General features: G+C 37.0%; 1 protein-coding gene and 1 pseudogene across 2 annotated transcripts; one reads left to right on the forward strand and one right to left on the reverse strand.

The window, feature by feature from the left end:
- Positions 1-1,954: 1,954 nt before the first annotated feature.
- Positions 1,955-22,774, reverse strand: LOC136279718 (NLR family CARD domain-containing protein 4-like). Of its 2 annotated transcripts, XM_066163696.1 has the most exons (8): positions 22,572-22,774; positions 15,897-16,216; positions 11,259-11,983; positions 10,713-10,895; positions 9,451-9,549; positions 6,366-9,040; positions 3,577-3,839; positions 1,955-2,239 (listed from the first exon to the last, which is right to left on the reverse strand). In XM_066163696.1, exons 3-8 carry the CDS (start codon positions 11,980-11,982, stop codon positions 2,236-2,238), a joined length of 3,948 nt encoding a protein of 1,315 aa, XP_066019793.1. In that variant the 5' UTR covers position 11,983; positions 15,897-16,216; positions 22,572-22,774; the 3' UTR covers positions 1,955-2,235. The 2 variants fall into 2 exon arrangements, with proteins under 2 accessions (XP_066019793.1, XP_066019792.1); XM_066163695.1 differs by lacking the exon at positions 22,572-22,774 and adding an exon at positions 20,791-20,878 and having other exon boundaries at positions 1,955-3,839.
- A 2,062-nt stretch (positions 22,775-24,836) lies between these two features.
- LOC136276842 (guanylate-binding protein 3-like) overlaps positions 24,837-25,759 on the forward strand; it is a 41,025-nt pseudogene continuing 40,102 nt past the window's right edge.

Consider the following 25,759-nt stretch of genomic DNA (forward strand, 5'->3'; position numbering starts at 1 on the left):
TAGGCTGCAAAACAACTTGAATGTGATCTGAAAATCTGCAATCGAGCGAAAAGCTCTAAAAAAATCTTTTCCATACAATAAGCAGCTTGGGTAAAGCCACTCTAGATCTTCGTCACTAGGAACTATTTGCTTGACTACAAACATAAAGACATCACGGCAAAGCATCAAGATGAGACGATAGTGAGTAGTACGTAATGCATCTATTCATGCCATTTTGCTGGACCCATGCATTTTTATTTTACAAAGGCAGGGGGAAGGAAGATGGGGTGGGGGGGGGGGGGTTAACGGGCACGGTCATAGATATCTCCTCACTTTACCTGCGACACGAGTTTTTCCTTTCTTCGGAGTTAAGGCATCATTCGGAGACGACTCTTCATCATATACACGCCCACATACGCGACTAGAAGATTTCTTTTTTTTTCTTTTTGTTTTTTTTCCAGCCAGTAAGAAAAATTGTCATCGCCGTGTAAACGGATTTGGTGACCTACCATTTATATCTCAACTTTGCGATCGAGCGAAAAGCTTTAAAAAACTCTTTGCCATACAATAAGCAACTTGGGTAAGGCCACTCTAGATCTTCGTTACTAGGAACTCCTTGCTTGACAACAAAAATAAAGACATCACAGCAAAGCATCAAGATCAGGGGATAGCGATTAGTACGTATTGCATCTATTCATGCCATTTTGCTGGATCCACGCATATTTATTTTACAAAGGCAGGGTGAAGGATGATGGGGTCGGGGGGTGGGGGTTAGCGGGCACGCCCATAGTCATGTCCTCATTTTACCTCTTTCCTTTGGGATTGAGGCGTCACTCGGAGACGACTCTTCATCACGGCCTTTCACCTTTGGCCGAGGCAAATGTTTAGTAGAACCACCTGAATGATAACGAATGTAAAAAAATAATTAGAGCAGAACATTTTATTTAAGCCAACAGATTTATTGTGGCCAATTTGTGCCATTGCATTATGCATCCCTTCTGTGCATCATTGGGCACGAAAAATGCACATCCACATACGCGAACAGAAGATGTCATGTTCTTTTTTTTTTCTAGCCACTAAGAAAAATTGTCATCACCACGTAAACGGATTTAGTGATATACCATTTATATCTCGAAAAAAGAAACCAATCGGGTCTTCTGATTATTTAATAGCTGGCGCACACAAAATCCCCTTTTCGAGGGGTTAAGCCCGAAAGCTAACCATCGTAGGCTCTGTGTACGAGAAATATGATAAAGGTTGGGATATCAAGCTTGTTTTAGTGTGCTCTAGCGGAAGAGAAGTGGGGGAGGAAGGGGGCAAACGACAAAAAAGGAGACTGCTTGCAATGATTTCGGCCTTTTTCCGTCTTTTGAGTTTTTCTCGTCGCCAGGTTTAACACTTGATAGAATTAAATCACAACAGTAAAAAGAAGAGGATGCTTAGATGCCAAGCTTTTAATGCCTGCTGATCGAGTGAAACAGCGTAGAACAACTTAAGGAACGACGGGCGGCTTGTGGAAATAAACAAGTGGTTATAGGAAAAAAAACAAACATGCAAACAAAAAATCAAAAACAATGTTGAAAACGGTCGGTCGGTGGGACACAAAAGCCGTTATTGTCACACAAGTCAGGCCGACAAATTCTACGATAAATTTAAAAAAAAAAAAAGAAAAAGCAAATCAAAACCATGAAAATTTACCAGACTTTCCTCTCATCCAGGGGCTGCCTATATCGAACTAAAGACTACATATTAGTCTTTTTAATAAAAAAGTCTGCGCAAAAATATCATTCTGTGCGTGGTGCGTTCAGCTGTGAAAAACTATTTAAATGACTGTGCTTTGGGGTCCAGGCAACAAGGATACAGGTCGTATACAGGGTCTTTTTCAAGCACTTATGCTTTCTGTACTTTAATTACAAAGAGACAAAGATATTTCATAAAAATTCTTTTAATAAATCAATAAAGTGATGGTAAAAAAGGGACAACGTTGGGTAAAAATTGACGTACTAAATTGCTATTTACAATGACAAGTGAGACGAACAAGCATTTAAGCTTGTAACACCAATTATCGACTTAAACTTTTCTGATCATGAAAGATTTTCCATACATCTCCAGTTTTAAGCATCATCAATGTAAAGCATCAAAAAATAAGCCTACTTGAAAGCACAACGCTGCCTGTGAACTGATCCAAACTCAAGGAATCATTCATCCGTTCCTTTTCTTAAAGTCGGCTTTTTTTGCAAGGACAAAATGAGCTTGTCACCTAATTAGAATCAATAGTATTAATTGAATTAATAAGTTTGAATTAATTGAGTTGAGTAATTTGAATTAATTAACTTGAAAAAATTGAGCTTGTCTTATGCCAAGCTCTCAGTTGCTGGAAAAGATCGAATTATTGGAAGAGTGAAAATTGGGGTTTGGGAAGGAAAGGAAGCTCCTCTCACTCTTCCCGAGACCTCCAATGTCTCAGCTCACCCCTTTTTTGGCCGTATCCATAAAAAATAGAGGGGTCTTTCTTTCTTCGCGTCAAAAAGTCACTTTTGGATCTATGCTAAACTATTTCACTCTGATATCCTAAGAAATTCGTTTAGCGTTCTGATCGGCAAAAAAACTGAGTAACAACTCGGTACTTTATTGCTGAAAAGAACTTGCATTTCCAGTTACAATATAAGACGTTTCACGCGGGACTAAAAATTAGGGAACTTCAGGAAACCACGACAACGACAACGAGGATGTGGTAAAACAAAACATCTAAATAATGTGCAGAACAGTCGCTCAGCGCGTGTGTTTTAAAACTCTGTTCATCTCTCAGCCGTCCACTGTAAAACAACAACGTGAAATCACGAAAATTTGCGTGATCTGTGATCAGAAGGGAAATACTGTCGGCAAATTATCTAAGTTTCCAATTCGAACTGGACGCCACTCCTATACTTTATACCGACATAAAGATATAACACCGTAAGAGACGGGAAACACGTCCAGCAATTTCCGAAATTCTAAATAAGCAATAGTCTTTATTTGGCGCAAATACATGCACGATGGTTTTTGTTTTTTTTTTGCTGTTCGGACATTATCTGTTCCGAGATGCGAAAAGTTTCTGAGTGAAGTCCGAGGAAAAGTGAGAGCTTAGAGCAACCGATAATGTTTAAGGACAAATATACGAGAACAGTTTTGCGCAAAATAGAGGCTATTGTGTTCATCTTTCTTCAATTATTTTTGCAACGCGCGGGGAAAGTGTTTACGAACAGTTCAACGTTCATTACGAAGGATGTTCACTTTCAGTGTTCGCTGGTACAGCTGTAGGAACACAAAACATGTCCTTCCTTCTGTAACAACCACAAAACGCTCTCTAATCTTGAATTAAATTGGAAACGAAGACTTCTATTGTAGTGGACGTTAAGGTTTGAAAATCGGGGAATGTCACTTTGAGTGTATTCACGGATATTCTCTAGTTTTAGCTGGTTTATATTCGGTCACGTGACGCATTTAGACCAATCCCGCGCGCAAGCAAAAATATTTGATGGATTATATTCTGAAATATCATTCTTCTTACTGCTCGCTAAATCAGTTGCCACAGAAACCTTTTTTCAGAGCGCTTACTCATTTTCATCATCATCATCATCGAGATCGTCACTATATTCATCATCGCTATCATCATCATCGAGATGCTCACTGTCTTCATCTTCGTCATCGTCATGGTCATCATCCTCACTTTCGTCATCATCATCGCCGTCGTCGTCGTCATCGTCATCATCATCATCATCATCATCATCTGGCTCTTTTCTGAACCTTATTCCTTTTTTTTTCAGCTCAGCTTTTGTAAGTCGATTGATCACCCATTCATCTCCTACTATTTCATTTTCCTATCACAGGACAAAAAAAGGACACAACATCAACCACAGCACCAATTATGTGAAACTCTCAACTGGCATTTTCACACCAGATAAATATCTAAAGGATCTTGATTCTCCCCACGTATATCGGAATATTACGTTTCCTTCGCTATGGCAAAATACACTTGTTTCATTAATTTCTATGTAACACTCAACTTACATTTTAACACACAAGATAAATATTTCACGCAATCAAAGATATTTGTCCCTATAGCGAGCAGTGAAAGAGGACATTCACTTTTGAATTCAAATAGCTACAAGTGACTAAAACCATTTTACAACAAGGAAAACGATCTCAGTTACAAATAACAAAAAACAATGCTCCCTGACGATTAAGATGAGGTGAAGGTTTACAAACAAACACATAAATTACGATAAATACTAACTTTTTTAGAGGGAGGAAAACTGTCTAATATCTTCGAAATTATTTTATTTTCCACACACAAAGTATTAGCTAAGTTATTGTCTGCCCGAGAGTAAATCAACGATTTAACAAATTTCCAACCTTGCACGACTACACGCAACGGGTTTTACTCCAGTTCACCTCTCCACCAACATAATTGTTACACGATTGAAAGACAGACAATCCTAAATATTTCTTTTTGATGACCCGGAGTCTTCGATGTAATGTTTTCCTTGACTTTCCCAAAAGTAAAGAACTCTCCTCTCAATGTAGCCGTACTTTTCTGACAAAACCGTTTGAATCATATGCGAGACACTTAAAAAAGAATCCAACTGATAAATAAGAATAAGGAAACCATTTAAGAGCAAATAAATTATAGCACAGTGCCGAGTTTGACCAGTAGGCGCGTGTCACGGGTCGCGCCTATGAAGTTTAAGCTTTTAAAATGATTTCTTTTGCTTTTTCGTTTGTTTGCTAGCAGGGCGCTTACGCCTGACGCACAGTAATGCTTCATTCTTCAAGCGCTAATTTCACAGGTTCTATAACATAACGTCTTTCCTAGATCTTTCAGCTGAATGAGATGTTAATGGAAACTTCGCCTCCAAAAGGCTTCTTCTCACGACTAGTGCAGGCGCTTTATTTTGTTTAGGACGTCTTAATATTGGTCTTATTTTGGATACAGAATGGGAACATCGAGCCGAAGCGCTTATCAGAGGTGACCCATGTGAAACACTTTCTTGATTTTTTTCCTCCTTTCCCCACCCCCCTCCCCCTCCAAAAAAAAAATATATATATATCTATATATATGTATTTATCCATTGAATTTTGTGCCCGCCTGTCTTCTTTTCCAATTCCTTCTCGCTATTATCTTTTTTTGCCTTATTACCAACCCCGGAGTACTTTGCTCTTTATTCTAAGTTATATTTTCGTTTAACACACCAAAAAGGTTTTAGAGTGTAAGGTTTGAAATAGTCAATTTAACAAATTCGCTATTTACAATGATTTTCTTTAATTTTTCTTAAAAGAAAAAAAAAATAGGCTTCTATGACAAAGGCGACAGAGGGCCCTACGAGCATCTGACTGAGTTACTCAACATGAGCAGTGCAGCTAAAGACAAAAAGAATCCAACGGATAAATAAGAAGAATGAAACCATTTTAGTGCAAGTAAATTATAGCACCGTGTCAGTTTCTTTTTGGATGTTAATATTTTAACCTACAACTTTTGGTAAATTATTTCCTATCATCAGTACAAACCTTTAAAACGTAAATTAATGACAATAGAATCAACATGATTTTCGCTTTTCAAAACACGCATTTGGATTTAACACAAGAAAAAAACCTTTTCTGTTTGGTTCTTTCTATTTTGTTGGGTTAACGCTTCCTGTTAATAAAAGCGAATAGATGCTGGTACAGATTGTAGGGAACAACGTCATCAAATCCAAAGCATGTATGGGTTCACAGTAATTTCTGGTCACATAATCAAACCCAAATAAAAGCATCCCATAATAACAACACAAGCCTAAAAAATTCAAAAATTAACATTGCGCAAAGAAGTTTGGTCCGAAAAAAATTCTCACAATTCATCTTTTTTTCTCTCTTTTATGTGAAGCATAGCTACAGAATTTTCTCTAACAAGATTTCGCTGAAACTCAAAGGCCAATCGAATGAACTCGAATGAATCAAACTCCCAAAGTTTTCAATTAGGTTTCAGTAATTAAGCATCCACTACACTGGAAACTACTGTCTGTAAATAATATCAAAGTTTTGAAAGCTAGATTTGTTTCTGTCTTAATTTAATCTTAGACAAATTTTTTCTGGAAACCATAGTCAAAGCATTACATGAACCATTAAAGTACTTAACATGGGCTGTTTACGGTCTCCGCCATCCCCAGCAATGGCTCCTGATGTTACAAAATAGAAATAGAAAATTTCGAAAACAGTCACTGTTCCTGATGTCTACATTCTTTCCCATGCAGACTACTCTGATAAATTTTATCAAAAGCAACTTGCTGGAAACAATATCTAATGCTATTCTGAGGAACGTCTAACTAAAGATTAGATACAACTGAGTGAAACAAAAAAAAGACTCTTACATGGTAATCAGTCAACAAAGTGATGCCTCTCCCTTTTACTGCTGTACACAACTCTTCAGTCTCTGTCTTTGTCATCTGAACACTGAACAGAGACAGGTACTCCAGCTTAGGAACACTGCTGAGATGCTGAACCAGGTCCCTGACTCCTCTGCCAAGTGGATACCACCCTAGATCAAGTTTCCTCAGCTCTGGTACATCCTTAAGTGCACGAGCCAATGCTGATGCTTCATCTTCACCTATATTTGTATGCGACAGGTTCAGCTTAGTCAGATTGGGTACACTGTTCAGGTTCTTGGCCAGTTCAATGATCCCGTGACCCATTGCATTGAAACTCGTATCCAGTTTTTTTAACTTGTTTAAGTACTGTAATGAGGCAGCCAGTGCAGCACATTCCTTTTCTCCCATTTGTACAAAAGCTAACTCTAACTTAGTCAATTGTGGCACGTGATGAAGATTCTTGGCCAAATGACTCACACCGCTGTGTAAGGGGTTCCGTGACAAGCAGAGCTCATGCACGTTTGGAGAGTGGTGCAGTGACTCAGCAATAAAAGCAGCACACTTTGCTGTTAGATTCATAGCTTCAAGGTTTAAACTGTGGAGATTGTCAGTAAAATTAATTCTGTGAATCACGCTCTCAATCGAATTAACTTCCAAGCCATCTGTCACCCTTCTCCATATAGCAATATCTCGAGGAGCTGTTAATAAGGGAAACACGTTCTTCAACAGAACAAAATCCTCAACTGTTGGCATAAAAAAATAAACCTCTCTCACCAGTGACAAACAATGTTGTTGTGTCTGGTCAGATCTGTCCTCAGTCAAAGACAGTGCAATGTTGTTGTCTTCATTCTTTCCCAGATTATCCACAGGTGGCTGAGAAGGACAAACCGGCGCTGATATCAATTCAGAAAACAGTTTAGAGTGAAGTACAGCACGTGTTATGCGATATAGATAGATAAAGTTTCTCTTTTCGCTTTTTTCGAGGAAAAAGTCCACATCGCGTAAATCGGCGTATTTTTTTACATCTTTAATTTCTCCAGAGCACGTTAAAACGACCGCGTTCAAGTCAAACCATATGGATCGAAGATCATCATAATTAATCTTCCAATCTGAGTAAAATAAATAGTCTGGAAAGCTGTTGGTGTATTCGAAGAAGTGCGTTTTGGCAGCAATAGACGAGTTTTTCTCATCAAGTATTACAACATGGTTAACACACGAGAGAAATGCAGAATACACCGTTAGTCTGTTTGAGGTCGGACAACAGAACAAACAATCGACACAGACTTCAATGAACTCCCTTTGTTCATAAGACAAATCTTCATCTGAAGGCGTCCTAGTGAAATTGTAATTTGTGAGACCTTCTTTCTCTGCGATATAATGTAGATGATCAAAAACAATGCCGACAGCATCTGATGACAACTCACAAACGAATTTTAGAACTTCAGCCATCTTCCTTGATTTTTCAAACGTATCCATTCCTGACAAGCAGGTGACGGTTTCATTCTTCTTAACCTTCACTTCTTGAACGATGAACCAGGCGGCGAGAAACTCCTGTACGGACTTGTGAAGAAAATACACGATCTTCTCACGGTTCAAAGCAGAACGTTTGGAAACTTGGAAAAAACCGACATGCATAAGCTTCTCGAAGAGATCACCAGGCGGAAATTTGGTGAAGTCAAAATGAAGGCGGTCCTCCAAAAGAGCATCAAAGGCAATTTTTCCTAGTTTGGAAAGTTCCTCTTGATATTTATCTATGCTTTCATCTGTTGCGCCGTTGTCTGAGTCTTTAGTAGCCATATGATCCAAGAGAGTCTGAATAAATTTTACGTAAATGTCCGCACGAGATGTTGGTAATTGATGCTTTTTCTCTTTCCAGAGAAGACACAACATCAACAATAATAGCGGAATCTCAGCCATCTCCTCGAGGTCATGCTCCTCCAGGTATTCAAGTAGCCCTTTAACGTCCTCCTCATCAGGAAGAATCTTACCAGCAAACTGTTCCTTCTTTTCCCGGCTATCGAACCCGTTAAGTTCAAACTGAGCATTACTTGGCCCTCTTAGTTCATCCTCTTTCCCTTGCCGCGTTGCGATCATTACACAACAGTCTCTCAGCTGACTGCCTCTCCAAATCTGATGAATTAGGGACGATTTTCCACCGCTGTACTCATCATATCCATCCAAAATGAGCAGCACTTTCTGTTGGTTCTGACGGACATATTCACACAAGTTATTGACTGCCATCGGGTTATCAGCAGACAACAGTTCAGTAGTTTTCAACAAGGTACAGAGGTCCGGATTATCACAAACGTCTCGCAACCTGATTAACAGTAAAAGAGCAAACTTTTTGAGGATCTCCTTTTTGCCATTTGCCCAATTCACAGCTACTTGTTGAGTGAAAGTAGACTTTCCTATTCCAGGTCTTCCATACACTAGAATTCGTCTACGATTGGGATGACGTTCGTCACCTTCAAATACTTCACTGCTGTCAACCAGCTCTTCTTTCGTTGTCCCGTCAGGTTTTCTGTGGTCTTGTAAACACGTTAACTGTACGTAAATGTCATTTATGTGTACCGTGTTGTCTGGGTCCCATGGTGTTATTTTCACTTGACACATGGTGTCAGTGTACAACGTCCTCAACTGATTCTGGCACCATTCCAAAAATTCCGTTTCAGACGAGTCTGTAGACAAAAAACGAATAGCTTAGTAAAAATTTTTCTCTCTCACAAAGAAAAGAAAATTACTCGAGCAGGTTTTTAAACAGTGAGAGGATAATATCTTTCCATCTGTAATTTGTAACTTTGACAACGTCACTCTTTTAATTTCGAGGGCAAATATTCACATTTTCACTCTTAATCTGGTCACTTCGGTGTTTTGTTAAGGTAGGGTGGGGTAAACTCGACTTGCGCCTAATTCTCGAGTGCAGTCTTCGATCCTCCCGTAAAGGGGAGAATCGTGGGCTCATTTCACGACCTTCGGATTCTGCGCTCTGAATCCCTCCACTAGGCAAGAGAGAACTCTATGGTAAGTTTCACAGTAATAAGAATAAAAGAAACAGTTTCCTACTACATCTGTTCATTCAAATACATACCAGCTGTTTTGGTAGACGAAACATGTTGCTCTTGGGAAGACTGGACACTAGAGCAGGATGGCTCTACCAGTGGTGAATGTTGTCTGTCAGTTGAAATATCTTCAAGAACACAAAATCAAACAGACAGCAGTTAGACAGCCCTATAAGGTTTAGGACAGACATGCAGCTACATGCAGTTCAAACCACCATAATTCGAATACTGTGTCCTAACCTTGCTTCCAAAGCTCTCTGCGAAAACGAATGTGAGTGTAAGATTTCTAAAAATGCAAAACTACGTGAGGAGTTTAAGACATGTGTGATCCTTCCTACCTCTGCCTAAGAATACAACATTCAACTGCAGTTCTTAGGAGAGGCACCAAGGGACCTACAAGTCTCTCTAGACATACTGGAAATTTGTACACAACGATGATGGCTTAACCTTTTAACTCCCATGAGTGACCAAGACAGAATTTCTCCTCACAATATCCATACAACATCAAGCAGGCAAGTGATGAGAATTAAGAGAAACATCAATTAGAGGGTTATTAATTGATCAAATAACAAATTCTCAGAACTAAAATCATAGGAATTGTATGGCAGTCATTTAGAAGAATTACTAATGAGATAAAAGAGTAAAAGGGTTAAGTGATTTCCTAACAACAAGTCCCAACTGTTGTTCAGTTAGCAATGATAATTTGGTTTTATTAACTGAATTAATAAAGTAAATTGCTCACCATAAAGAGTTTCTAAAGCTGGTGTTTTGAGTGTTAGCCATTTGTTGGACCGAATTGGGTTGTGTGTGGTTTATAAAATAAGGGTTAGGCTGATGGGGGATGGGGGGGGGGGGGTGTTAAAGGCACTAGTTTCTGGATGTATTATGTGGGGGTTGGAGTCTTCTTCCCTGAGGGAGAATATGGGAAAATATGTTATCAAAAGCTTGAAAGCATCCAACCATCAATCTTTATAGAAAGAAAATTAGAGCTTCTCTATGTTGAGTTGAGGTCAATATCATTATCTTGAATTTCTCACCTTTTGTTAGCCCAGCCCAACATACATAAGTAGAGCCTGTGAAATTGCTCACAAACATGTAACATTTCTGATCCAAGAGCTGTTCTGATTGATCAGCACATGATCGGAGGTCATTAATCATGTTTTTAATTCAGTTTTGGTAATTCGGTTCCAGCACATTTATAAGAAACAAAACTAAACAGCATACAAGACTAGCTAGTGACTGCAAGCAAATGTACTGTAGGCCTAAAAATAATAAAAGTTGATCTGTTTACCTCTGTAATGTGACCAATCTCCAAAAATACTGCAGTCATTTAGAATGCTGACAACAAGAGAAGCTGCTGTTACACTTGCAAATGTTTGCCAGTTTTCTTTTGCTTCAGTTCCATCTGCATATCCTGAAATACCCTTGACGACGACCCACTCCATTCTCAGTTCATGTGCTGCATTGAAAACTCCTGAGACATACAACAGGAAGCTATTATGAATAGAGCAACAAATATTCTCCAACATCTATTGATTTTAACCTCTCCCACTGTTACCAAATTGTTATCAAACATTTGTAAGGAACTAGAGATCCATTTTGGAAAGTCATCTTACAAAAATATTACCTTATATTAGCCCAGGGCTTCAACCCAGACCTCTTGATCTTAAATCCAGTATGTTCACACACACAAGCCAGTGCATCTCTCAACACTTGCCGAAAATCTTACCTTCCACATATCAGTATCAACTCTTTCTCTCCCAGGATACAAATATATCCAAATACCTCTTTGAGCAGATTTTACAGACGGTTACTTCATAGGAAAAAGAGATCTTACCCTCTCCTTCTGTTTCAATTGCAATTGCTTCAGGAAATGACTTCATTAGCTCCTCTTGTCGCCACTCAACTTGCACAATCTCAGTACCACTCAAAACCTCACCACAGTGGACTTCAACTTTCCTTTCTTTAGGATTTTCCAGGGGTGGATTCCAACCATGACGTGCACATTTGATGAGTTCAGCGATGTCTCTGCTTACAGGAGTTATGAACCCACAAAATTTCTTTCCATCCTTTGTAACCTTCTGATAGGAATAGGTTGTGAGCTTTTCCGATACAACCACATCCCCAAGGTTTGTTGTTTCCTGATTCATACCACTACACTGACCCACAGAAAAGACAGCTTTTGGCCTCAGCTGAGTGACAGCATTCTTTACAACACTCAAAGCACCACCAGGAGCTTTAGAACCCTTTGAGTATTGCATCAAAGCAATGTTCAGTTTAACATCTTGATCTTCACTAAGGCTGCCAAAGTACACATGACCAAGCCCTTTAAAATAGCTTCTGAATGGATCATTAATGTAATAGTAGCAACTTAAGAACTCACAGTCCTCCACTGTTAACAACAGAATGTCAATTGGGAGTTGAACATCCTTCCAACTTTTAGAATTCTGGGTTAGTTCACTTATCTCTGGAAGACTAAAACTGATCTTTGGTGGGTCACCATAAATTCTCTTTGAACTGTTCTCATCAGTTTTCGCTCTTTTTGACACTACAAATCCCATTCTGAAAATAAAAGCAGTACAGTAAATATAAAAACTAGAATTCAGCAACTTATCACCTGGCGATTTAATTTCCCATAATTAAGCCTGGACACAATGACTAGCCTCCAGTCCAGCCCATTTAATCAGTGTTTAAATGATCCAACTGTAGAAGTTAATGTTAAATTATTTTGGAACAGAATTCTATTAAAGATTATCTTCTTCACTGCTACAAATCTACAAAGACAATCATTCTAAAATCATTAGTCATAATAACTGAAAAAGACAAAATCAATCATGGTAGGTGTCAAAGCCAAAATACAAATATAGATTTGTGTTTTTACATGACCTTGTACCAAATAGATTTAAAATCCCTGGCAGATATGAATAATCACATCTGGTGGCAAATATCAAAGAAAACTGGACACATCTCCAGTTTGTACAACTAAGCTTATACTGTACTCAGATCAAAACATGATAAAGAATATCAACCTAAGGTATTGTCTCAAGCCCAGTGCCCAGAGGGGTAATTGTGAAGAAGAGCTCCCCAAAAAACCTGTCGGCCGACTGTCGGTCAACTGTCGGCCGACAGGTTACCGACAGTCTACCGACAGCTAACCAACAGGTTACCGACAAGAAAAAAGAAAAATTGTGTTAAAAACGAACAGTTAACGTGACATAACAATCCGTAATGGTGATGTATGACTTGACAGACTTCACCTACGTACCGATCGACGGCAAAGTTGAAAGTATGTAAAGAAACGTTTCTTCCAAAATGTTGTTATCAGATGCGTATAGGATATATCACTTGCGTAATTTACAACACACCAGACAATCTAAGAATCGCATTGGAAGATAATTTAATCGAAAAACTCGGCCAAAAACTCTGATAACCAATTTCAAGTTTAATAAATGATACAACTATGAATCTTTTTACTCGTTATGTTAAGTAATAAATTACTATACGCAACAATTCGATAATTAGACTTGGATGCGTGATGCGATAATTGATTTAGGCGCGCGCCGTTAAAATCACGATTCTACGAGTGAAGTATCTTGTATATTTCACCACTCACAAAACGGCTCCTTTAGGAGCCACCAAATCTTGAAAGTCAATTGTCAACGTATTACACATGTTGGATGTTGTATCAAGCGAAAACCGAGAGAAAACATTAAGGTTTGTGTTAACGTTTCACGGACAAGCTACCGACAAGCTACCGACAGGTAACCGACACATTACCAACAGTCGGCCGACTGTCGGCCGACTGTCGGTCCACTGTCGGCCGACAGGTAGCCTATATTTCGGGCAAAACCTGTCGGCCGTCTGTCGGCCAACTGTCGGCCGACAAACGGCCGACAGTCGGCCGACTGTCGGCCGACTGTCGGCCGACTGTCGGCCGACAGTTGACCGACAGTCGGCCGACAGGTTTTTTGGGGAGCTCTTCTTCACAATTACCGCCCAGAGGTTACATGGGATTTACTTTTAAGTTTAAAATCTTTTTCTTAAAGGCAGCCAGTTACATATGAAACACATTTTTTGAAAAATGTTCTTATCAAAGCCCTTGGTGATAGTTTTTTATGTGTTTAAATGGTTGATTCAAGTTAAAATGATTTAATTTGTTGGGAGAGTATTACATGCAAAGTTTTAGAGTACTTTGGAATGTTTGCTTGTTCACTTTATATTAACAAAATAGTAACCCTCAAGGAAACCTACCAAAGAGCTAAATATTTTAACCAGTTGCTGATCACAAAGAACCCAACTGTTTCAATTTTTGAGCACTGCTTAGTTAACAGTGTCAACCATGAAGATGGAAACATTGACACCAAAAACAGACAACAAAAATTGGCATCTACTGGGTGCTTATGGTGTATTAAACAATGAACTGATCTTCCACATATTGGTAACAGGAATAAAAAGCTGTGAGTTAGGAAGTAAATCAAAGCATTAAAACTTGATAAGGCAATTGATATGGTCAGAGCTGTAGAAATATACACCATTGAGCTGAAGAACATAGACTAAAGGAGCTGTAGAAACACTCTTAACTATAGTCAAGAATCACAAAATCAAATCTGACACAAGAGAAAATTTTGACTAGGAACTGTGTCAAAGAAATCTGCTAAGAATTTCAATCAAGTTAAAGACTCCAACTCAGATGATGAGCTATTTATATCTCATGTACTAAGAAGCAGACAGAGATCATACCAAACACCTAGTGGAGCCTCAGCTAATTTCCAATTTTGTTGATAGCTGACAGACAGAGAAGAACAACAAGTAAACTTTAGAGCTGTTATTATTGAAGTGTGACTTGCACTTTTCATTTTTATATAAAGAAGGACTTGTATTTTGCATCAAAAATTAAAAGATGTATTATTTTTTGGGAGATCCAGTGATTGGGACATTAAAGAAATTAAGTTAAAGGAAACTTGGTTGGTACTTCTCACTACTAATAAGTCTTGTTGACAAATATTTTCAGATCAGAGTTTCAAATAAAGTAAATTGAAGACGTCTTGTCTGCATGCCAAATGTTTGCAAAGTGTGTGGATGATCCACAAGTATTGGAACTCTTACAAAAATGTTTTGTAAGAATAAAAACAGCAAAACAAATTACAGCAATTTAACTCACGAAAACAGACCAAAAAACTGAAAAAAAAAACAGCAACAACAATCATGAAAAAAGAAAGATTAATTAGGTGTTGAATTTGTTTGTCTAAGGCATGAAATTTCTACTAAAAATATTGTCAACAAAAAGTCTCTGACAGTGTTTGAGGCAACTGAGCTTGACTGTTCCAAGGTTTTCTAACAAAGGCAATTAACCAGTAATGTAGGTTAGGGAAGTAACTTATGTTCATAACAAACAAAGTTCTTTAATTATAGATAACAATGTAATTATTGTTAATTATTGTGGAAGTTGTGTACCATGGAACAGCTGATGAATGTTTGATGATTTTGACACATCAGTGAACATGAGACATTAATTTGCATCACAATAAAAATATTTTGTAATCATGGAAGAGTCCTTTGAGGTTAGAAAGCAAATCTGTGATATGAGTGCATTGGATTAACATAACTGACAGCTGGTTCATGAGGAAATCCATATTAATGTAAAGATTTACTAAAACTTAGTTTGAATAATGAATTTCATGATCTTTAAGTTATAAACATATACATGTATGTATATCTCTTGGTAAGTTTTGTATAGCATACCTTTTATTGAGCCAAAGTTTTAAGCCTCTGAAATTACTCCTTTTCTTAAAACCTTCACATTCAAGGTATTGAGAATTTGTTAGAATTTATGTGGACCTCAGGATATTAAAATTGCCTCAAATTCAATTCCCAGAAATTCCCAAGAGTTTCACACTTCTTAAATTATAGGTAGTTTGTAAAGCTGAGAATTCCTAGGAATTCCTAGGGATTCCAAGTCCTCACAAAACTGGAGTCTTCCTTTCCCTGAAATTCCCAGTAATTCCAAGCTTTTTAAATCAGAGTTAATTTGCATAGTTGGGAATTTTTAAGAATTCCCAGAAAACTGGGAATTCGGTTCGCAAGGGTAATTTTGTGTTGATTCTGTGAATTGTCTGTAATGTAACTTTATTCCTGAATGTTTTTACCTTACTTAATACTATGTCATGCTAATACTTAAGCTTGTTTACCTATAAAATAGAATATGATGTTATCATACAGAAAGATGAAAATGTTAACCGTCATACTGGTGTACAATGTATCCCTACACATGTACATGTACTGTGTAATGGAGCTCAAATCAAGTAGTTGTGGTTATCAGTTGATAAACTGTGTTGCAGACTAGAAGCTCTATTGCTGGCTGAAGGTCTATTTATTATCATTATTATCATCATAATTATTATCATTATTTTTATCTTTATTTTTCAATACATAAATTCATATCTATGTCAATTATACAGACAAGATAAACACTCACTTTTCAAGTTGCTTCTCCTGTGAGATGGTAGCAGTAGTTGAATTAAACTCTCAGGTACTTGCTGTTGCTGGATTGGATCAATAATACCATCCACCAGATAAACCACTGACCCAGTAGATTGTGTGGCAGGTTGCATTCACAGCAAGCTACTAGGAAGTAATTAATCTGGTGGACAGCAAAAAATTCAACCAGCTGTTGGAAAAATAACTGTTCTGTGCCAAAATCACTGTAAGTTCTGGCTGTTCAGTCAGTCAGGTATCAGGAAACCTGCAGCTGTTGGAAAGGAACTTAACCCCAATTCAGAATATTCTGGAACTCAGCTGCAAGGAAGTAAAACACGTATGGATCAATTATCATTTACTATATGATAAGCTGAATTATACATGCACTTTGATTGGTTCCTAAATCAAAATGTGGCAATGTGGCACCAAAGTAAAAAAGTTAATTCCAGACCCTGAGTTAACCCTTTACACCCTAACATCAGTATGCATATTCTCCATACTGTTCTCTATACAATCCTGATGTCTTAGCAAGGGGAATTTGTTTAACAATCAAGAGGTTTTTCAGTTGATTATCATTTCCTTTATTCTCATGACCTTAATGTTGGATTCAGGGATGATACTGAAAGGAGAAATTAGATGCTGGTCACTCTTAGGGATTAAAGGGTTAACACTGAAATGCAAAAAGGAGTAAGAGAGCATTTGAAAGTAGCTCAGATTAGTAACGAGAAGCTTGTAGGCACTGGAAATAATACTGATCTTTACATACTCTGACAAACTTTCAAGTCCACATATAAAATAAAAATCATTAAAGCAGTAAATTAAAATAAAATAAACACCATACAGAGGTAAGAGACTGATAGAAGTGATCAAGTAACAAATTATGCTCCCATGCATTTGATTTAGAATGTACAAGAAATTTTAACAAAAATTGGGCAAAGCAAAGCTGTTTGAAGTGAAGCCATTGAAAGTTAATTAGAACTACAGGTGGAGTTATCTCACCTGAGTATAGGATTCAAACTTAGTGATGAGTGGCTAGCCTGCAGTGCAGGGTTCTTGTTAGTGCGAGCTAAAATTTGTGTGAATGCAAATGCAAATTAACTCTGATTTAAAAAGCTTGGAATTACTGGGAATTTCTGGGAAAGGAAGACTCCAGTTCTGTGAGGACTTGGAATCCCTAGGAATTCTCAGCTTTACAAACTACCTATAATTTAAGAAGTATGGAACTCTTGGGAATTTCTGGGAATTGAATTTGAGGCAATTTTAATACCCTGAGGTCCACATCAATTCTAAGAAATTCTCAATACCTTGAATGTGAAGGTTTTAAGAAAAGGTCAGTTTCCTTTCATAACTTAATTTCTTAAATGTCCCAATCACTGGATCTCCCAAAAAATATTACATCGTTTTATTTTTGGTGCAAAATACAAGTCCTTCTTTATATAAAAATGAAAATTGCAAGTCACACTTCAATAATAACAGCTCTAAAGTTTACTTGTTGTTCTTCTCTGTCTGTCAGCTATCAACAAAATTGTTTTATACTTTGGACAGTGCATAACTATTTGTGGACCAGAGTTCCAACGCACCTCTGTAATCGCATATAGTTGTCTCTTGTACAAATGTTTCTCCTTTGTAAGACGCACTCTACTCTGTTGTCACTACTGCTTTGAGTTCAGTGGAAACGACTGACTGAGGAATCGAGATGGCAGTGTTGGAACATGTTGCTGAATGCTTGCTACAGTCAAGCTTTGTAGATTTAGGTACTGGTACACTGGGATCATCTATGTATCTCTTATATTTCCCAATCAATCAATCGGCAAGCCAGCGGATTCACTTTGCTAGCCAATGACAAGTCCTAAACGATCCACGTGATCATGCCCGTGATCGGAAACAAAGAAGACTCTATTTGGCGCTCATCTTTGAATGTACTTTTTTATCGATTGATCATTTTTCTCAACTGTTTTGCTTAATATAATATTTCTAAAGATAGCTTTTATTGTGGTTTAATGGGAAAACGAGAACAGCGTGAGTGTTGTAAAAGAAAAGAAAGTTGTTGGCGCCATGGAGTTAAAAGAAGGGACAACAGTTGACATATTGACTGGTACAAACAATGGTCGAGTGGCCATCTGTAAAACTACGATTTTGAAAGTTTGTGGTGAGTAAAAATTGCGATATTCGTTACGTGATCAAAATCTTATAAAAGAATAGATGTAGCGGGTTGAATTAAGCTTACATAACGCTCAGCGCAACTGAAACTAGAATAATTCTGAGAATCGAATCAGTCACTTGCATGCCGCAGTTTCTTAAGCTTATGCTTTACAACGAAATAAACCTATCAGTAAGGTTTCAAGATTCCTTTAGTCACGTTTGGGAACATTCAAGATTCATAATAGGAACTGTTATTAAACAAACCTTAGTACATAAAGAAGCCCTCCTTGATAAAAACAAAATAATGTATTCAGCCCCTTTTTAGTAAAATCTATGAGAGAGATGTACTAACTCCAATATAAAAGTCACTCAATATAACAGAGATTTCTCAATTTGAGAATCCAATGAATGCCCTTTTTATTGCCATCTTAAAGGCTTGGTCTGAGCTTTAAATATATATATTTAAATATACTATTTTTTTTCAAATTCAGATGTCATGGAATCCAGATACAAAATGGTCAAGCTTCTTGTGGACAACCTCATTCAAGGCCAACTCATTGTGAGCCCAGGAAAAAAAATACAAACAGCAGCTAAGTTTGCAGTTTAGGATAACTTCATTCTAATTTATTGTTACAGTTACAACAAGATTTTAATAAAAAAAATCAATTTTATTTGTCTGTAATTAACCCCTTCACTCCCAAAAGTGCTTGATTTTCAAATATAATTTAAGATATTGTAGTTTATGGAAAAGAATCAACAGATTTTATTCACAATTTGTGTCAAACCAAATTTAATGATTGATTAGGACTATTTTATATGAATAGCTGTAATTGAGGATTAATCCGTATGAAGTTTTCAAGAAAAGAAAAATAAATCAAATTCCATCCTAATATTACCACACATTAATGTTAATAATTAATCAAAAATGTTTTACATGTAAGCCTTAATTAAGCTTCTAAATAAATTTCATTGAATACTTGAATTTTAGCTGGGTTTTTTTAATTTAAAGTATTTATTTTATTTCATTAGCCTCAAATTTTTGCTTAAAATTCCCAGTAATTCTTAAACATTCCTAAAAATTCCCAAAAATTCCCAAAAATTCCCAGAAATTCCTGGGAATTTTTTAGATTTACAGCTTTTCAGGGAAAGTCATGGGTTCTCTGAGTTGGAATTCCTAGGAATTCCTAGGAATTCCAAGTCCTGTTGGCTATAAACTTGGAATTTCTGGGAATTTCTGGGAATTTCTATGAATTTCTAGGTTTTTAGAACCAGAGTTGTTATGTTTGGGAATTCCTAGGAATTCCGAGGAATTCCCAGTCCAAATTTACCGTGAAAATTCACACCTTTATTCCTAGGAATTCCTAGGAATTCCTAGGAATTCCAAAAGCGGTTTAGCAAGGGAAGTGCAATCAATTTCAAAACCCAACTTTGCTGTGTTTGAAGTATAGTGGCAAAGGAGAAGGAAAGTTGATGAAAAATATTATTGCATAACCAGATCTTAGAAAACCATAGTGACTGTTTTATACCGATCCTTTAGACTGATTTTTCACTATTTTAGAACACCAAGTATGAGCATTTGGTTGATGTGTTTTTGCATCGTTCATTCATTGCATCATGGGTAATAGAAATTTGCTTGAAATGCGTCAGAATCAACCGAAATGACATAATTTCAAGATAGGAACCAATTTCCTTCACTTTCTGACTTAATTCTAATAAGAATTGATTCTTAAATAAATTTTTCAATTTTACCCTAATGTTACACTTTTGTACATCAGAACTGTGCTACTGATCTAAAAAGGAATATTTCTGTAATGTTATTTTGCTTTCATGGCGAACTTGATGGTCAAACCTCGTAAATCTGCTACATTTCAATCCTAAAACAAATTAAAAACTTGACATTTAAAAGGTAATTTAATTTTACATCTGACTGATTTTTAAACAATTTAGACTAATCAAGATACGCTAATAATTACGTCTATTCTTCATCGATGAATAGCGCTACGTTTCGGTTGTCTGAGCAAGAAACAACAGCATACACAGGGGATTACATGATTGACAGTCAGATTGACAGGCCTGTGTGAAGTTACGCACGCTTTCTTTCTCTTTTCTAGCTTATTTGCATTTTCCCGTGCGACGTTTTGCAATGGGCGCGATTCCGTAATGGTATTCCAGAATTATGATTTACAGGGTACAAAGTTTGAATCAGGTTTAAGTAATGTTTCATATCGGTTGTCTTGGCTTTAACATTTCGGTTTACTTGTATGAAGACTATTTCTCCTGGCCGAGATGCTTTTAAACGTGGTGTATTTAGCTTTAATTTGTAAACTGGTGTCGATTAAACGATACTCACAACGTTGAAGTTGATGCACTCTGTTCAAGCAGTTACCGATGAATTCTAAAGTTCGTCGATTTTAAAAGAACAGCCTCAAGTAATTGAAATAAAACAAACGAACAACCAGACAACAATGAGATTCTGGAAAAACAAAGAATTCCTGCGCAAGGCTCCCTATAGATGAACAGGAATATGATGACATAGGCAACTTTCTCTTTCATGATGACGCATTGAAGGTTGATGATCTTTTATGTACTTAAACAACTACTGTAAATGCCAATTTACAAAAATCACTTAAGCCACAATGAAACATGCCATATTACATTTTCTCAAGCTTTCATGAGTTAGAAATCTTGAGCATCCAGTAAAACCATCTAATAGATGCATTCTCGCTTGAGTTAGCTGACTACAACCTTACCTCCATTTCATCTTTAATCCACAATTACACATGCTCGTGTTTGATGAAACTTAGCTACAGCTGTTGTACAACTTCAACTTGGTTAAATGAAATTTACATAACGAACTGTTTTACAAGTTCAGAGCCGAGCTGAAAGGAGGAAACGCAAGGATTCTTTCGCTAAAATGTTAACTTCACTCACTCACAAAATATCACAAACAAAATTCCAAAGAAAAACAAGCATAAATATAGTTCATAACGACAAGGTGTGAGATTGCAACCTGACCTCGCTGCCAATGAAAGTTGACCATATGGGACTAGAATGTTAATATTAGTAATGTTAGCAGGAATCTATTTTGGGTTTTCTCAGTATTCTTCATGCAAACCAGCATTCAGGAATGCAGAAATGAATCCATAATTTTTTCCATTAACCTCTAAACTGGTTTTCAGCAAAGTGTCAAGGTCTTTGAAACTTTTTTTGTATTGCAATTGAAGAGAACATTATTATTTTTGGAATTGTTGAGACTTAACAACCACATGACATTGCTTCAAATGGTGACAGAATCCAATTGTTCAATTAACACTTGGCACCCAAGTAAAGAAGTCACCCTGAGTTAGCAATGAAATAAAAACAGAAGAAAGAGAGCATTTTAAAGTAGCTTAGATTTGAAACAAGAAGCTAAGTAGGCATTGGAAATAATACAACTGTTCATTACTAAACTTTGAAAAACTATCAAGTCAAAAAGTACAATCAAAATCATAAAAGCAGTAAATTAAAATAAAATAAACACCATGCAGAGGTAAGAAACTGATAAGGGTGATTTAGTCACAAATGATGCTCCCATGCATTTGATGTAGAATATGATTAAGAAATTTTAACACAAAATTGAGCAAAGCAAAGCTGTTTGAAGTGAGAGTTAATTACTGAACTTCAGGTAGAATTATCTCACCATCAGAAGATTCAAACTTAGTATATACTCTGCAATGTCATAGCGGTGATATTTGAAAAGTTATTACGGCAGCAAAAAGTAACAATTAAGATATAGAACTATTGTCAAAATGGCAAATTTAATACATCAAAATTAACTTCACGATAGAAATGATTCAATTAGAGTCAATACTAAAGTGAGTGACAGTTATGAATTCAACAACTGTTGGGAAAGGAAGCGGGGCAAAGTCATGATCATAAATACTTGTTGCATTAAAATAACTCTCGATTCCAGAATTATGATTTACAGTGTACAACGTTTGAATCAAGTTTAAGTAACGTTTCATAACGGGTGTCTTGGCTTTAAAATTTCGGTTCACTCATATAACGACTATTTTTCCAAGCTGAGATGCTTTTAAATGTGGTAAATGTAGCTTTAATTTGCAAACTGATGTCGATTAAACGATACCCATTACGTTTAAATTGCTGTACTCTTTGCAAGCAGTTACCGATGAATTCGAAGTTCATCGATTTTAAAGGAACAGTCTCAAATTATTGAAATAAAACAATCGAACAACCGAAAAACAGAGAGATACTGGAAAAACAAAGAATTTATACGTACAGCTCCCTATAAATAAACAGGAACATGATGACATAGGCAACTTTCACTTTCATGATAAAGCATTAAAGGTTGCTAATCTTACATGCACATAAAACAACTATTGTAAATACCAATTTACAAAACTCACTTAAGTAGCTCTAAACTGTGCAATATTAAATTTTCTCAAGCGTACATGAGTTATAAATCGTACACATCCACTAAAAACCATCTAAGAAATGCATTCTCGCTAAAATTGGCAGACCACAACCTTACCTCTCCTTCCTCTTTACTCGACGATTGCTCATGTTCGTGTTTTCTGAAATTGAACCACAGCTGTTGTGCTACTTCAACTTGGTTAAATGAAATTTACATAGCAAACTATTTTACAAGTTCAGAGCCGGGCTGAAAGGAGGAAACACAAGGATTCTATAGCTGAAATGTTAACTTCACTCCATCAGCCAGTTGCATGATTTCACGAGGGAACTCTGCATCCACGACCATTGGAGCTTGCCGATCACGTGATAAGCCGCAAGCCGGAAATGCTAAACGTTTTAAAAATATGTTTCATTGTTATTGATCGCTCCTTGTAGTAGTAATAGTTTGGCTCAACATATTATAGATGACCTTTATGCCACTAGAAGAAAGAGAAATGTTCAGCGAACTGTTGAAGTAAAACCATTCCGTGACTCCTTAAGGACAGGTTGAATGTTGCGTGACAAGTGATAGTATACGTCACGGAATTTGCGTTTAGATTGACTCAATTTCACTGACATATTTTATAAGCACTCAAGATAGGAAACGAGTGTAGTTCTGTGAAATTATTTCCGTTTTGGTATTCATCAAGATCTGCCCATTGTGCCAGAGATGAGGTTCACCTCCACCAGCTGTTCTAGTATCTCTCAGATCAGTTAGTCTATAAAATATGCATAAACATCTGGACTATCCTATTGGGTAAAACGTACCAAGTGGCGCTACCCCATGGTGAGAGAAGGAAAATTATTCGAGCAACACGAGCATACAGACCCCATTAGGAGGGGCTGAGTATTCCGTATCCCATTACTTTTTGGCCAAAATATTCCGTATCCCGCTAATTCTTGTGGTTCGTATCCCCACAATGCTAGTTACCATGATGACGCCATTGAGCGTGATATGTTTAGGTACCTGATAACGAAAAATACATTTTCCTGGGGTGCTTCGTATTTCAAATAGAAATTACGTGCAAATAAGACATCATGTTTATCGATGGTATGCTCTTATGTAGCATTCTGACAAGAATTGTTAAAGGACTGAGGTGACTTCAAAGTAATAAGTAACCGGGAAAGTGGCGCAAAATGGAAAAAGCCGTGGGGGGTAGGAAATCTTTTTTTAAAAATCCCGTATCTATTTAATTTTCCGCCTAATACCCGTATCTCTATATTTTTTACCCAAATATCGCGTTTTCCGATAACCATTAATAGGGCCTCAGTACAATTACAAACCGAGTTACGCGTCGCGACGTCTCATTGCCAATTAATCATAAAAATGAATCAAAATCTTCTAAAATATTGTTTATGGGGAAAATTCTCCATTTTGAAGAAAGTCCCAATTTAGGAGCCTGTACACTGTTTTTATGGTGATTGAAACCAAGGTTGTGACTGGTTGATTTAAACTACAACTTTGAAAGTGATTAGCTTATTGAACTGTCCGATAACAACTTAGCAAGTGAATAAGTGAAAAACAGGAGTTTTTTAAACCAATCACAATCGTGGAAATTTTGATTTTTATGATTACGGTGGATAAAAAAAAAAAGGGAAGGGAAGAGGAAGAAGAAGCTTTACAAGAACGGTTCCTGGTATTTTAAGGATGCAACAAAGGAATCATGAAAATGGTTCAAAATCTTTCTGATCGAGCCGCCCAGCAACGGACAGAAAGAGAGGCTCTTTGTCAACAGATGAAGGATCAAGTTGATCCAGACAAGGAAGATTTAATAAAAGCGTTGAATTAAAAACAAGATGAAGAAATGAAAACTCTGTGGGATGAATTGAACGCAAAGTCAAATGAGATGGCTAAGCAAGTTTCACGGGATGAAATGAGGAGTGGCGAAACGGCTGAGTTGATTGACTAATTAAACAAACCAGAGAAGCGGAAGAGCGGTAAAGAGACGTAGCAGATACTCGAGAGAGAAAACAAGAAGTAGAAAAAACAGGCTTTTGGAAGAAATCACTTGAAGGTGTAAGGAAAATAGTCCCCTTTATACCGATTGTTTTCAAAATACGGAATTTCTTGTGGTCAATCACAATGAAGAAATGTTTGTTGCAATTTGGAAGAAATATCCTTTCATAATTTTTTTCAAAGACCGCAAATTCCACTTGTCACATGTCCTACCGGCCCCTGCAACTTTTTTGATCTTTGAAAAATTTACTCGTGCTTATTTCTACAAATAGCACTCGAAATCATGTGATTGTGTGTATAAATGGATTGCAAACTTTATTTTGTTTCCTGGACATTAGTGTGTCATGTTACATTTATTTATTGTGCTTTCAGAAAAGAGCTGGAAACATGGCTTCAAGAAAAAATCAAAGCATTGCCATCCCTCTTTGTTTACCCAACAGCTGCCAGTGGAACGCAGCAACTGGAGAATAAATCAAAACCGGAGGACAACGTACGTCACTGTATGTGGTGGAGGAAGCGCTGAAGAAGCTTAAGACTGTGAAAGGCATGTTTTCTGTCCATATCTTCATGGTCATCAGTTTTACATAACAAGTTTTATTTTTTTTATATATGTTCAAGCTCTTACTGGGCGCAATGAGAACTGCACACGTGTAACCATGAAATAGCTAAGAGAAGCATCATGGCTAAGGAATGGGGAGGGTGGGGAGACTGATTATCTTCACTGTTCACTAACATGTCTTCGCACGCCTACAAAATTGCTTAAGCGGGGTGGGGGGCGTATTGCTCCTTTTTACTCTATCGACGATAAACATTCCCACCCATCAAATGTCCTCCGTGAGTGTAAAATTCTGTATCAACACACGTTCAAGGTAAGCATTCGGAAGAATACGCAATGGCACAATAATGAAAAAAAAAAAAAAAAAGAAGAAGAAAGAAAGAAAAGAAAGAAGATTATTATCAATAGTATAAAAATGGGCAGATTGATATCTGCTTGTGTTCGATTCGGTTTTTATAGTTAACGTAGTTATCAATTTAGGGACTTACTTTTTCTGGGCACCGTCATATGCTTGTTAACGTACGTTGATCTCGAGCTTTCCAGTTTATCTTGATGCAGTTTTCTTTTTAGTTTCAACAATAATCAAGGAGGGTCTTGGGTTTTTCTTTTTCAATCCGCGATTCAAAAATTTCGTTTTACAACTTAAGCAATCATAAACGCGAGTCAGACGCACCACAGATTAGTCACGTTACTTTTCCCGCAATTCGTTATGATGTCCATTTTGGTTTGTGACTGTCAGTCGAAGCGCGTTTCA

Source organism: Pocillopora verrucosa, chromosome 3 (assembly GCF_036669915.1).
Source record: "Pocillopora verrucosa isolate sample1 chromosome 3, ASM3666991v2, whole genome shotgun sequence".
Taxonomy (NCBI): Eukaryota; Metazoa; Cnidaria; class Anthozoa; order Scleractinia; family Pocilloporidae; genus Pocillopora; species Pocillopora verrucosa.